Source organism: Aythya ferina, assembly GCF_964211825.1.
Source record: "Aythya ferina genome assembly, chromosome: 15".
In the NCBI taxonomy this organism is placed as follows: domain Eukaryota; kingdom Metazoa; phylum Chordata; class Aves; order Anseriformes; family Anatidae; genus Aythya; species Aythya ferina.
Window position 1 is genome coordinate 83,428 of NC_140314.1, and position 13,761 is coordinate 97,188.

At 41.9% G+C, this 13,761-nt stretch overlaps 3 protein-coding genes across 6 annotated transcripts in view; all 3 read right to left on the minus strand.

Annotated features, from left to right (window-relative positions):
• The window catches only part of UNKL (unk like zinc finger), a 48,355-nt gene extending 46,897 nt beyond the window's left edge, over positions 1–1,458 (minus strand). For both annotated transcript variants that reach the window (XM_084537285.1, XM_084537284.1), the window contains exon 1: positions 1,343–1,458. In XM_084537285.1, coding sequence (XP_084393411.1) covers positions 1,343–1,422 — 80 coding nt within the window. In that variant the 5' untranslated portion in view covers positions 1,423–1,458. The remainder of the gene's footprint in view (positions 1–1,342) is intronic.
• A 77-nt stretch (positions 1,459–1,535) lies between these two features.
• UQCC4 (ubiquinol-cytochrome c reductase complex assembly factor 4) lies at positions 1,536–3,759 on the minus strand. Of its 3 annotated transcripts, none has more exons than XM_084537294.1 (3): positions 3,550–3,759; positions 3,246–3,473; positions 1,536–1,786 (listed from the first exon to the last, which is right to left on the minus strand). In XM_084537294.1, the coding sequence occupies exons 1-3, from the start codon at positions 3,720–3,722 to the stop codon at positions 1,771–1,773; spliced, it is 417 nt and encodes a 138-aa protein (XP_084393420.1). In that variant the 5' UTR covers positions 3,723–3,759; the 3' UTR covers positions 1,536–1,770. The 3 variants fall into 3 exon arrangements, with proteins under 3 accessions (XP_084393420.1, XP_084393419.1, XP_084393418.1); XM_084537293.1 differs by having other exon boundaries at positions 1,536–1,801; XM_084537292.1 differs by lacking the exon at positions 1,536–1,786 and having other exon boundaries at positions 1,982–3,473.
• Positions 3,760–4,257: 498 nt separating this feature from the next.
• On the minus strand, positions 4,258–13,760 carry GNPTG (N-acetylglucosamine-1-phosphate transferase subunit gamma). Its single transcript, XM_084537289.1, has 11 exons — positions 13,684–13,760; positions 13,556–13,610; positions 13,258–13,325; positions 11,057–11,111; positions 10,857–10,940; positions 9,806–9,899; positions 8,121–8,235; positions 7,554–7,636; positions 7,155–7,283; positions 5,064–5,145; positions 4,258–4,527 (listed from the first exon to the last, which is right to left on the minus strand). Exons 1-11 carry the CDS (start codon positions 13,727–13,729, stop codon positions 4,418–4,420), a joined length of 921 nt encoding a protein of 306 aa, XP_084393415.1. The 5' UTR covers positions 13,730–13,760; the 3' UTR covers positions 4,258–4,417.
• Position 13,761: the final 1 nt, after the last annotated feature.

Genomic DNA, 13,761 nt, shown 5'->3' on the forward strand with positions numbered 1-13,761 from the left:
GTAGTTTAAGAAAGTTATCAGAGTCTACAAGAAGACTTCGGCAAACTTAGAGACTGTTAGGTTTGTTTTGAGACAAACTGAAAGTCTTTTTGAAGGTTCCTTAGGTGTTAGTAAGACAGTCCTTCATTGGCATCTCAAGCATTGAAGGTATTTAGGAAGTCTGAGCCTTTCCATACAGTATCATTCCAGACTCAGCATGACTATAGCATTTGTCAAAGGATATAAGACATCACTTCTTCCTGTTTATGTATCTATTAGCCAATTTAACAAGCTCATTAGATCCCTAAAGTTCTAAGTACTTGCATTGGAAAGAGTACCTGGGGACTCTATAGAAGAACCTTGGATTTCCCAGAGGTCTCAAAAAGGGTGCAGCATGTGTAACGGGCTACAGGGGGGATTGAAGATTCTGGGCGAGGGAAGGATTAGAGAGAATCGAGAGCATCATTTAGTTTTTAACTACTCAATATGCATACAAGGAATTTGATGACATGCAGTTACAAAGCATGCCTTCAAGTTTAATTTCTAAACTATTCAGGACTGTGGGGAAAAAAATGGGGAATAGACTTTTTGGATGTTCTAATCCATAGAAAGGACTGTAGCAGCATCTAGTAAGTGGCTATGTTCTTGTGGTCCTTCAGAGAGTGCTGGAAACAGGGCACAATAAAAGTGATGATATGGGGGATGGGATGAAAGGAATGCAAAAATTAAGCAATAAATTATTCTGCATTTGTGGGGAGCATGTGCTCGTATGCAAGAGGGGCTGTCAGTAGTGCTAGGAGGCTGCAGGAACTTTAACAGACTGCATCTGAGGAAAGCTGTCGTTTCCAGGGAGAACACCAAAGCTGTCTTTCAGCATGTGAAGGTCTGCAGGAATCATCAGAGAAGCGTTCCACGAGCTCGCGCTGAGACTGGCTAGGCAACGCTCAAGAGAAGCGGGAGGACAGCTTTCTTAGCTTCTTGAGAACAGTCCTGGAATGCTAAAGCGTGCTGGGAAGCTCAGGCTGCCGGAGGATGCCAGCTGCTCACAGGACGGACTGGACAGTGCCGACCGCGGGAGCAGACGCACAGCGCGAACAGCCGCTAGCGCTCCGCGGTCAGCCGTGCCTGGGCCGCCTGCGTTCGGCCTACACATAACCGGGCTTCCGCCCCGCGGCGTCCGGAGCCGAGAAGGAAGCACGGCAGAGGCCGGCCAGGCGACCTCCTCAGACCCGCCGCCAGACCAGGAGGCCGCGCGGGGCAGGCCTGGCACACGACCGGGGCCCGCCGCCTCGGGGCCTGAGGCCCTCCCCGCGGCACCCCCCGGGGCCCAGGAAGTGGGGCGTCTCTCGGGCGCGGTACCTACGTATAATGCGTCGGCTGCTCAGTCTGCGGAGACCCACCGGACCCTGCGCCCCGCGACACCGCTTTCGAAACCGACGGCATCGTCCCCCGCGGCCAACAGGGCGCAGGCGCGGCCCCGTCCTGCCGGCCCCGCCCCCCGGCGGGCGACAGCGCCCCCCCCCGCCCGCCCGCCCGCCCGCCTGCCTTACCGCAACGCGACCCCGGCGGCCACGCCCCGCCCCGCCCCTCGCGGCAAGGCCTAGCGCGAGCCCCAGCGCCGCCCGGCCCCGGTAACGTGTGCCCGCAAGAAGCCTCCGGCCGCCACCAGCCAGAGCCCGCAACTGCCTGGGGAAGGCGCGTTCGAGACCAAGCACGAGCAGCTTCTTCAGCGAGCTTCATCCGACAGCCTCAAACTCTCTGCTTTTAACAGCAGAATGCGGCAGGCAACGTTTAAGTTCTCCAACACCTGAAAAATAAGAAACTGAAAGGAGTTTTACAGGTGGAGCGGGGTCTTTGTCAGGACGCCTATCACATCACCTGAAAACATCGCACACACTAAACGGGAACCCTCTGTTTCCTTCAGCAAAGCAGTACTTTTCTAAGTTCACTGTTGCAACAGAATAGAGAAGAAGGCGGCTAGTCAAAATAGCAGGCGCTGCACTTTAAGTCAGCATCCGGAAGTCAGGATCGCTATTTTATTTGCTATGATGCTCCCCTGCATATATTTCACCTGCACCATTCCCTTGTGGTAGAAGTCGAATCCCAAGACAATTTAAACCTTAAGACAGTGCCAAAACAACTGTACTCATTTAGAAGGCATCAATCCACAGCAAAATCAACATCCACTTCGCTGTCCTTAGATCCTAATCGGCAGCATTAGAGAAGCATGTAAATAAGCCATTTTTCTCTCTAGCTCCAGCCTTACTATCTGCTGCTATGTTGTTTTGTTTGTTTGATTTTATTTACAGACATCAGTAGCACAGAAGACATTTGCATTTTTACAGTTGAAAGCTTATAAAATGACTCTAAAAAGAACTCATATTAGTAGCTTTATACTTCCTCTCCCAAGAAAGTCTCTAGAATGTGCAAGTTTTAAGTATCTGCAAATCTGAAGGAACAACTAGATACTACATTGTTCAAGGAAACAACAGGTTCTCCCCTTCCCCTCAAATGTAGGTTAATCACTTATGATTTCCTGCAAAAATCTCAATAACTACTTACATTACTTAGGCATGCCTAAGATGTTATAGCGCAGAAAGCAAGCACTGACTATGCATTAAACATTTTAAAAAGTAAATTCTGAATTATTTAGTAAATTGCAAAAAATCAAAATAAGAATAATGTATTAATGAATCATACACTAACACAGTTGTCATCAATATAATTTGAATATACTTCATGACTAGTAGAGTCAACTGAAATTCACCTTCGGCAATGATTTTATAGGCATACACCTTTGATATTTTAATATGTTGTGCATCTCAGAAAAAGAAACAATCCATGGAAAAGAAATGAGTTGTATACAGCATATCTACAAATACAAGTTGATGTGCAGTACATCCTGTTCATCCCTGCTGTGCAATGCAGGGAGAAAAAAAAACATTCCTTCCACTATCCCTGTAAATTACTAAGCTAAGACAAACAAAGAAAGCGGCACGATAAATAAGAGAATCGTTTGCAAGATAAGGCTGGTGATAGGCTGGAAAAACAAGTTTTCCCATTAAAGTGTCAGAGCAGCCTTCAGCCAGGTGAACGCCAGTAAACTTTTGGCAGCTCCTTCACCGCAGCCGCGCCGCAGTCACCTCTCCTTGTGCGGCTGCAAGGGAGAACGGCTTTTTTGTGCCGCATCTAAAGAGTCCACGATCTGACCAGAGAACACAGCTTCCAACCGCTCGTCAATCTCCGTTTTTTCCCTGAACACGCACCAGAGCAGCAGCCCGCCGCACAGCAAACTGAGAGGCAGCACCTTCACCCACGGCCTCTGGTGGTCGCTCCCCATAGACCGGCTGACGCTCCACAGCCGCGGAGTGGCCTTGCTGGCGGAGAAGGGGATGGCCCCCCCGCCGTCCGCGTCCGCGCTCGCCGCGCCCTCGGGGCCCCGCCGCCTCGCGAGGCACCTCTGGGGGCCCAGCAGGCGCGCGGGACGCCGCGCCCTGCAAAGACACGCGAGTCAGGGGCGCGAAGCGGAGCGGGCGACCGCCGCCCCCCGCGCCGCGCCCGCTGCCTCACCGCCAGCCGCCCAGGACCCAGCTCATCCCGCCGCGCTCCTCCCCGCGCCGCCCGGAAGCGGAAGCGCGGGCGCGCCGCGGCGGACGTCCCCGGCGGAAGCAGGTCGGCCTGCGGGGTCTCGCCAAGCGGACGGCGGCAGGAGGCGGAACGGCAGAAGGGGGCTTGCCGGGCATCCACCGGCTTCTGCAGGAACGTTTCCACAGGCCGTGTTAGCGCAGTACTTTTTATTGTTACGTTCGGAGAACTGCCACGTGTTCGCTTAACGCGACTATCCCGCAACAACTTGGTGTTCTCAGAGCAGCTTTCCTGGAGATCCTGAACAGTGTACCCTTTATGCACCCGCTATCCATGATTACATCAGCCTCTAAGCTGAGGTGGATGGAGTTGCTTCCTATGCACCGCTGCAGCAGGAAACTTTTTTTTTTTTTTTCCTAGAGGCGGCACAGAAAACACTTCTTTTAGTGTACAGGTGAAGTAACGTGTTCTAAGTATTGTCCCTTAGTGCCTTTCATACAACACTTTAGAGCCCTGGTATGGTTCTATTTTGTAGTTACACCACTTGCTACCGTGCTTGATCAAAGAAAATAACAAAGCTGAACCTGGAGACACAGAATCTGTAAGCCTACACCCAATACCAGCCCGAGTATAGAAGTTTTTACAAATGTTGTCAGGAACTGGCCTCCTGATCTTAGTAACAGCAAGACTTCGTTCCATTATGTTCCTTTTACTTTAGGGCAGAAATTCCGAAAGTCAAGAATGCTCGCAAAAGGCAAATCATCATAGTGTCATGATACACACATGCAACCAGCTTGACTTTTCACATGAAGTTGCTATTTATCACTCAAGTTTCTTCATGCACAGTGTCATGCTAAATTCCTGTATCTCCGTGCAGGTGTTCATCATTCTTTGACCTGTTAAGAACAGTTGTCTCTGCAGTTGCCCCTTCATGATTTACGTGTTCAATACTGGTATTTTCAGCTGTAATATTCAGTATAAAACATCAGTTACTTCACAGAACACAGAAACATTTTTCTCACAAAATTCATTAAATAGTTTAGAATTAAGTAGAGTAAACTATGAATCCTGCTTTTGATTAACGTTCTACTCTGCAATAAGTAAGTAAGCTACCATGCAAGCAAGTGGAAATACTGTGCAAGTTACATAATTAAAGCACACAAATACGTTTTATAAAAATTCTAATGATTAAGTTACTCTAGAAAAGAAAGACAACAGTTTAAAAAAAGTTTCTCAAAACAAGAAGAACCATGGCAATCACTGACAACAGCAGTCAGCTCTTCAGAAAAAAAGAAAAGCTGAAATTTCAAGTCATCAAAAAACTTTTTTAGGACCAAAAGTCCTGTGCAGGTATCAAGATCTAGGTACTGTTTAAAAGCTGCGTTTAATTTTCTCCATATGTATGACAGATTATTTAATCCTTGCTGCAGCCAAAACCAACAATTAGGTACATGCATTCTAAATAGAAATCAATGAAAAAGAATCATACAAAAACTCACCAGAATTTGCTTTGTATGCAATATTGTGCTGACTTAATAGATCATGAAGGTTTTTTATTTCTTTAGAAAGTTGCTCGTATTCCTAGGAAAGGAAATATTAAAAGGTTCTCTCACTCTCCAAACATATAAAATATAACATGGAAGTTTATCAAACAATCTGTCTGTGCAGAGCTATTACAGCTTTTGACCTAATGATCTTAATCTGCTTATTCTAAGAACAAGGTACAAAATTATTCTTTTATATATATATACACACACACATACACACACGTTTTTTTCTCCCCTTGTCAAAAAAGGGGCCAGCTTTTCTGAATCTGAGAGTAAATCTAGGAATGCTTTCTGTAACTAACACAGATCTATCCCTCCTCAAATTAGCATTTTATCATATCACAAAATTACCTTTGTATGTTTGCTACAGCACCAGCCTTATTTAAGTTTATATTACAATGTCAGTCTGGAAATTTGTCACCTCAACTTTTGACCTACCAACTTCATCTTCTTACTTTCAGCAGCTTCTTTTAAATTACAGAGCCAGGGATGGCTTAGCACTTTTCAGACTCAAACCACTTATCTGGTTTGAAGTGTATTTTTTCCTTTTTTTACCTGACTCAAGAAAGAGCAAAGGATGAACTATTTAAGATTCTATGGCTAGCAGAACAGCTAAGTTTATGTCAATTAAGATTTGCTAACAATTAGTACTTCCTTTTTGGCACCAATTAAGTAAGTATTGAAAAAAAAAATACTTGAATTTTCCAGCTCCTAACAGTACAACATCAAAATGGTTATCTTTATAAAGGTATATATAGCTTAGCCACAGTTTAGTTCGCTGCATTCAGGAACTCACAGAATCATACAATTACAGAATGGTTCAATTAGGAAGAGAGGTCATTTGCTCATCAAGCAGGGCCACCTAGAGCAGGGTGGCCCAGAGCAGTTGTGGAGTCTCCCACCTTGGAGATAATGAAAAGCCATCTGGACATACCTTAGGCAATCTGTGCCAGTGCTCAGTCACCTGCACAGTACGTAAGTGTTTCCTGATGTTCAGATTGGAACTTCTCACGTTTAAGTTCTTGTCTTGCATCTCTTGTCCTGTCACTGTATGCCACTGAGAAGAGCCTGGCTCCCTCCTCTTTCCACTCTCCCTTCAGGTGTTGAGAAAACTCACACCTGAGCCTTCCCTTTTCCCCCTCAGCCTTTCCTGTTAGAAGAGGTATGAGGTACGCCTGTCCCTTCAGCATCTCTGCGGCTCTGACACTCTCTCCAGGATTCCAACATCTCTCTTGTACTTGGGGGCCCATAACTGGACACCATACTCCAGGTGTGGACTCACCATTGCTGAGTAGTGGAAGTATCACCTCCTTCGACCTGCTGGCAGTACTTTTCCTGATTTAGTCCAGCATACCATTCGCTACCTTTCTGGCAAGGACACATTGCTGGCTTGTGTTCAATTACTAGGTGGTGTTTCGTCTTTGCCACATTTTTAAATAAAACGACAACAACGGCTTCCCTGCATTATGATTAATTGCCCTTCATGCTCTTTTTTTCATGTTCAACATGTGCTCTTTTAGGCTGAGCACACTTTCTTCCTCTATATTCCCATTTTAATTCTATTGCAAAAAGGCTATTCTCATATATCAAAGTCATTCAGAAATAGAAACACCATATATCATTCTACCTTTGAATGCAGCAACAACAACCACATGCTGGCACAAGTCTGGGTAACAATCTGCACAGAAAAGCATCAGCATTTCCAAGGCTGACTGCACATTTATAATGTCTGTATCTCCAGACTAATATTCCCTGTGAAGAACACTTGTAAGGTGTTCATAAGTCATGTACCTTCACTAATTCCTACATACCCCTTCCATTTTCCTAATGGCCATTCAGTTGTACTGGTTTGTTTTTGACTGGAGGGCGAGAATAAAGATATCAGATTACTCTATTTGTAAGCAGACCATTACATAAAGAAACCAAAATAGACAGCCCCTTTAAAAGATTTCAGTTAAATCTTGAGTATATACACAATGCTGTCACACTGAATCATACAGTAAAAAGGTGGCAATTTCACATTGTAAATATTATGCTCTATACCTTATTACACTTCTCCACTGTTTCAAATCGCAGACTTATTTTCTTATTCTTTTTCTCAACTTCCTTTTCTTCAGTTGCTTTTAGAAGTCCTGCTTCCTCAAATATTTCTTTCAGTATTTTTTTGTATCCCTACAAAAGAAAGTTTCCATGAGACAATAAATAAGTCCACCTGACACTCACCTCTGCTTGCAACTTGCAGTGGCTGTTCCAATTCCTAAAGCTTCACTGTACAAAATATTGAAATTATCAATTAACGTAGCAGTTACAGAGTACAGAAAGTACTATTAGTCAACTGCAAAATAAATGCAACCATTCCAAGAGGAGAAACTGCAGAAGCCAGGTTTAACTATTTGACAGTAACTATTCTTTAACAAATAGAGCTTGAAGATATTAACAAACCTGTTCAGTTATTAGTTGATCATACAGAAACTGCTCTGCTTCATCCCACTTCCTTTGCAGTACTTCAGTCAGAGTTGGATAAACTGAAAAATTGAAAGCAAACCATGTCCTTCATCATTTAAGTGCTTCTCTAGTATCAGGCGTGGGGCTTTCAAGAGTTGGCGTTAAACTTAAATTCCACTTCACAGATTTAAAATTTCTGGAGAATGCCACTGACCAAGTTTTTCTCTCATTTTCAGCTATAAGGTTATATTTTATTCTTTGTTGAAAATAATTCTAACTGGGCTCTCCCTTTTTGTGATGTAAGTAAATGTGCTGATACTACATTGATTCCTATGACCAGTTCAAAAAAACAGCAGCTATCAGACTGGTTGAATATTACCAATAACTTCTTTTTTTGAAATATCTATGTATTATATTGATTGAGATTTAAAATGCACAGCATTACATATTGCATGTAATTCTCATTGTTATGAAATTACAAACTCAGAGATCCTAAAAATTTACACTCTGAAGTTGGTGTAATAAGCCTTTTGTTCCACACCCAAATGATTTTTTAAATCTTACCTAAAAGGGAGTGAGGATGGCACACAAGAGGAGTTTCAAATGTCAAGGAGTAAACACAAGTACTTGGCTCAGACACATAAGCCAATTTGTTGCTCTTTCCACAAACAAGATGAACCTAAATACCAGTAAAAACAAAGACGAGTAAAACACCTCCACATTGAACAGGTCCAGCACCAATGATCAATTTATTGTCTTCCAACGTTAACAGATGCATTTCTGTATATACCATTGTTGCAAAGCTTAGAGTGCTGTCACCCATAGAAATAAAAGCAGAGAGAGCATATCTTACAAATTAAGTTACTTTCTCAAACGTGACAATTCTTTCCTCTAATGGGGAAAAGATCCCCACCTATCACTCACTGTTCTTTAGACTCCCAAGCACCATAGTTCCAGCAAGAATGAGGGTAAAAAAGGAAGATAAACAGGACACCCTTTAGAACTTCCTCTGACTTAAGCAGAATTCATTCTATAAAATTTAGTTATGACCACTCTGCTAGATAACAGCCTCTTTTTACTGTTCAAGACAACAATACTTATCTGGACATTAGAAATTTGTTGTAATCTTTAGAATTTGGCACCAGTATTTCACATCTGTTCAAAACTAAATACCAGTGAAAAATCTGAATACCAGTACCAAGGGTCATGCAAGAGTAGTAACTCCTTCTGTAGATTTATTTTTTTCCCTATGGAAATAAAGATGTTGGCAAGGCATCACCAAATACAAAACATTTTAAGCTTGGCCAAGATATACTGTCCCTTATCTCTTCCCCTTAGTTTTTATTCCAGTTATATATTCCTCTGTCTAGTACTGTATTGCCAATCATCGTTGTAATACCTAAGTATCTTCTACAAGAAAATAAGCGTTGTGAACTGTATGGTATCTTTAGCTCTCCATGATAGTCATCAGGGAATATGAGGTTTAATTCATTGTATCTATAGCTCTGTATAACACTGAAATGGAAGGTAGAAAAGAAAAAAAAAAAAACATTAATGAATAAATTGAGAAAAGACACATGCAAATCACGTGTCACACTTTGAGCAAGTCTCAGACACCCTTCCTAACCCTTCTAGTTGACCTGTTACTTAGCACAGACAGTCTGAATGTGAAAAGGAACACTTTAACTACTTAACAAAATAGGATTTTTTTTTCCTTTAAATTGTACTCATACCACAATCTGTTACTAATGAGTAGGTTCCTCTACCACTTCCCTATCTTTCTTTCCTTAACTCTTCCTGCATGCCCTCTCAACTTTTTTTTAATACCTGGCTTTAATACATAGTTTCTTGGCATACTGTTGTTTCTGTTCCCTCCTTTTTTCTGGATGTTCTTAAGCACAATAGACTAGCAGCCTGAATCCAACAAATAACACTTCTTGTTTATTTTTCCTGACACAAATTATAAAGCACTGTATGTTTCTGACAGCGGTGATGATACCACAGTATTCCATGCTACCAAGGAAAAGAGTTAAAAGTCACCAGTGATAATACACAATGAAATTTAGTCAGAACTTTATCCTGATCTCAGATTCTATCCCCTACCCATTAATGTAGTTGCTACTGAAATCCATCCTTACATTTTGTACTGTATCTTAAACCATGAACTCTTTCACATAGGAATGCTTCAGTTTGTAGAGTATGTAGCATGCTGTCTGAACTAGCATAATTTAAGTATTTCATTATTATACCTTTGTCTGTCTGCTCTTGGTTTCACACGAGTCTCCTTCCCTCATCCACATTCCAACAAATGTGTTGTTGTCGATTTCCCATTCATGCCAGATTCTGGAGAAATAGAGCCTCATTTTACTTCATGTTAATAGGAAGAAAACTGTGAAAACTCAGGAAGAAATATAGGAATAGCCTTACAGAATTTCAAATTAATTGTATGCACTTCATTTTTTCATTTTTTTGTTTGTTTCAGTATTTCACAGGTTGGAAAGGACCTACAAGAGATCATCTAGTCCACCCATCCTCCCATCACCAATACTACCCACTAAGCTACTAAATCTTATCTTTTATTTCAATTTCTTATAGCCAAGACTTTACAACCACTTAAGTTTGTTAGCCAGATTGCTATATAGACCGTATCATTATTTTGAGAGTGGTTTTGGATCTTTTTTCTTTTTTTTAAGATTATGTTTAAGGTCCCTTCCAACCCAAGCCATTCCATGATTCTATGAAAATAAAAGTAACAAGTTCTTCATTCAAACTCTACAAACATCAATATACAAAATATTTTGAAAGGCAGTAACTATAAAGCAGTGCTCTGGCTTACTGTAAAATCTTTTGGGTACTCTGTGGTCTTTGGATACCTTGGGATACTTTTGAGGATCTACATCAAGTCTTTTCCTACCTTTTATTAAATACGTTTAACACAACCACTAGGCATAAGTCTGTCTTTTTATTCTGTACAGTTATACATAACGTAAAAGTGAAAATAGTTAAAAGACATGAAAACCTTGCTAATATGAGTTATACATTAATGGATTTCTCATATGAACATATCATACTTTCAGTTGGCCCTGGTTATTAATAAGCTTCCAGTTAAAACAGGAGGTTGGTGTTAATCTACAAAAGAAACTGAGTATTTCAAGATGAAGTTATTTTATGCATAACACCTTGTGACCTTCAAAGTCCTAATACGACCCATAAAAGAATATTAAAGTTGCCTTCTCTTTGACAACACATAAAATGGTCTCCTAACAGCACAGATAAAACATACAGGTCTAAATGCCTCACCCTAAAATCCCGCTATAGGCATTCCATCGAAAAGTCTGTTCATGCTGAGTGACATTATGGAAAGGACAAAACTCATACTTATACCTTTAAAAAAAAAAGAAGAAGAAAAAAAAAAGAAGAAGAAATATTTTAGATGGGAATTAAGAACTGGTTTGTTCCTAATAAAAATATATAGTCCAATATTCAAATTCATTACTCACGTGGATTCCACAAAACTGAAACACTTGCCAGCGAGCCTAAAGAGATGCACAGGGCCTAAAAACACCACAAAATGTTATCAAAGAAGAGTTTGTTTCAGGTAGATTCAAACAAGTTATTGTGATGACAAAACTGTAAGGAATAGAATAAATTTAGTTTTCTGCTGTACATAAGGAAATCCTTACGGACAACATATCTTCTATATGGATTAACTCCCCACTAGTACTACATTGGTCTGTTTCATAATCTTTAACATATTTCATCTTCAACACTCAATTAAATAGTTTAGCCTCCTTCTGCAGCAGAAACCAGAAACCCGAATACAAATATCTGGAGGCCGGATGCATAAAAGGGATCATCAGTGCAGATATTGTCAAAGTCTAACATTGAAATCAATAAAACTCTTGCTTGACAGCTGTCTGTCATGAGTCATACAAACTCCTCATATTTACGCCCATAAAACCCTTTTGCTCAGAACAGTGATAGCGTTGCATATCCAAATTTTGCTGAGATTCTCAAACTAGACATTTCTTTTTCACAGTTGGCCTTCACAGCCTGATCCAAATAATATTCAACAAGATGATTTTTTTCTGTCCAACAGGTCAGCAGCTACAACACTCCTCTATAACTGACCATTCCAATGTTGCTGTCAAAAAAAAAAAATCAATACAAGTAACTTGTTATTCAAAAAAAAAAGGCCAAAAGTTCTGAACTATGTGCTACAGAACTTATTTCAGTGACAGTTATTTAAATTCATTTTGCATGGAGTTTTTTTGTTTGTTTGTTTTTGTGGAAAGGAGAAAAAAAATCGATTACAAAACAAAATAAGATAAAATAAAATGAAAACACCCTGGACTCTAACCCTCCACTGTCAGGACTAGATTACCTAAATTTTTCCAAAGATACAGAGAAGCATTCCTAGAAGCAAAGAACAGAACACTAGAATCTTACCCTGCAGAAGCCCTAACCACTGGAGCATTGGTAGATTTTCTTTTCCACGTTATTTTGCATTTATTCTACAGGTTATCACAGTCTTAGACAAAAGATTTGCCCCTCTACAAAATGCAGTCTGTATCCTAATGAGTAGGATGCTCCCCATATATCAAGAGAATCAGATTTTAATGTCTCTGAGGAACATATTAAATTTGCACCTCCATTTCCTGGGCAGACATTCTAAAAGCATAATCATAGGAGGTATTACACCAACTGTCTTGTAAAAGAAAGGACTAGGTCAGTTTTCCATACTAAAGAAGTAATTGTGCAAGGCAAGGTTCAACGCCCTAGATTGCAGTTCCATAGTCATTCCCAATTTTTGGCCACATTTAAGTTCCTATGTCCAGGAAGGAAGGATTTTTTACGCATTGTTTCTTTAACTTTTTTTCCTGATCGTTTTGGCATGTTTCCGTTTAGCTTTCTCACCGTTATTGAACCCCTTTCTAACTAATTCACTTTTCACATGCAGTATATTAAAAACACATGTATTTGGTTTTATAAAACATTTCACATGGAAATAAGGATAACCATGTTCAGTGTCACCATATGAAAATGCCTTTAGTGAATCTGAACCTGTAAGGTTTAGGCCTGTACCTAAGATTAGGAGGCAACAATTTATGACATAATCCATTTACTGCCCTTTCATATTGCTTAGTGTTTGTAATCGGTGGGCGTTTTATTTACTCTCCCCCAAGAGAGTCTAGAAATTTTTAAATTCTTGTTTATTTTGCTATAGCGTTGGATTTTTATTACAGCTTTGTGTTGGAAATTGAGCTTCTGTGAATTCTTCCAAGACTAGTCTTAGAATCATTTTAAAAACAATTGCTTTGAGTATTAAGTACCCAAATCAGATGCCAAGCTACCTTACATGTGTCCATCTCAAAGATGCTAGAGATTATGTCAAGAAGAAGGCATGAATAAGGATTAGAGGGATCTGTGGCTGCCTCAGACAATAAAAAATAAAACATATGGATAGCACTTTCACAAGAGCAGTCTGAACAACTCTGGGACATGGAACACCAAAGAACTCAAGCGAGGTTTTGACCCTTCAGAAGGACAATGAAGTTTATTTGGTCACGTTTATTTTCCATAACTCCCAACATGAGAAGTAAAACTAGTCTTTGCCTGCATATATGTGAAGCAAACTATTGTACGAATGATTGTCACAAAACGATGAAAATTGTACGGAAAAGGCAATGCTCGCATATACCTGATACTGCAGAAGGGGGCACCTTTGGCTGCAGCCGATTTGTCTGAGGCAAGAACGGGTTATTCAACCTTTCAAAAGAACGACAGTTACAAGCTTAAGACTGCGTTACGCTCCCGGCTGTTGCTTCACCCGCACCGCGCACGGCGGTCCCTCCTCGCGGCCCCCGGGCGGGTCGGCAGAGCGGCCCCGGCCCGCCTGGTGCTCCGCCGGGGCAAGGCGCGGGCTGCCGTACAGCGAGCGGCAGAAGGACCCGAGCCCACCAGGTCCAGGTGGGCCGCGGCGAGCGACGGGCACGCACCCGAACGTATTTGGCTCCTCCACGACCTTCATCTTGCCCGCCGCGGCGAGGAGACCTGCCGAGCAGAGAACGGTTAGCGGGCGGGGGAGGGGCGGAGGGGCCGACCGGCGGACCGCCCGCGCCCTCACCCAGCGCCGCGCCCACCACCGCCCGCAGCAGCCGAGCGGCCGCCATCGTCGCCTCCGCCGGAAAGGGAAGCGGCCGCT

Bases quoted from the DNA above. Each gene is read 5' to 3' on its own strand.
- UQCC4 (XM_084537292.1), bottom strand. From the start codon at position 3,722: ATGCCCGGCAAGCCCCCTTCTGCCGTTCCGCCTCCTGCCGCCGTCCGC. The intron at 3,474-3,549 runs GTGAGGCAGCGG...GTGTCTTTGCAG, and splicing joins TGGGTCCTGGGCGGCTGGCG to GGCGCGGCGTCCCGCGCGCC.
- GNPTG (XM_084537289.1), bottom strand. From the start codon at position 13,729: ATGGCGGCCGCTCGGCTGCTGCGGGCGGTGGTGGGCGCGGCGCTGG. The intron at 13,326-13,555 runs GTGCGTGCCCGT...TTCTTTTGAAAG, and splicing joins GAGGAGCCAAATACGTTCGG to GTTGAATAACCCGTTCTTGC. The intron at 5,146-7,154 runs GTATAGAGCATA...TTCCTTTCCTAG, and splicing joins CAGTGGAGAAGTGTAATAAG to GAATACGAGCAACTTTCTAA.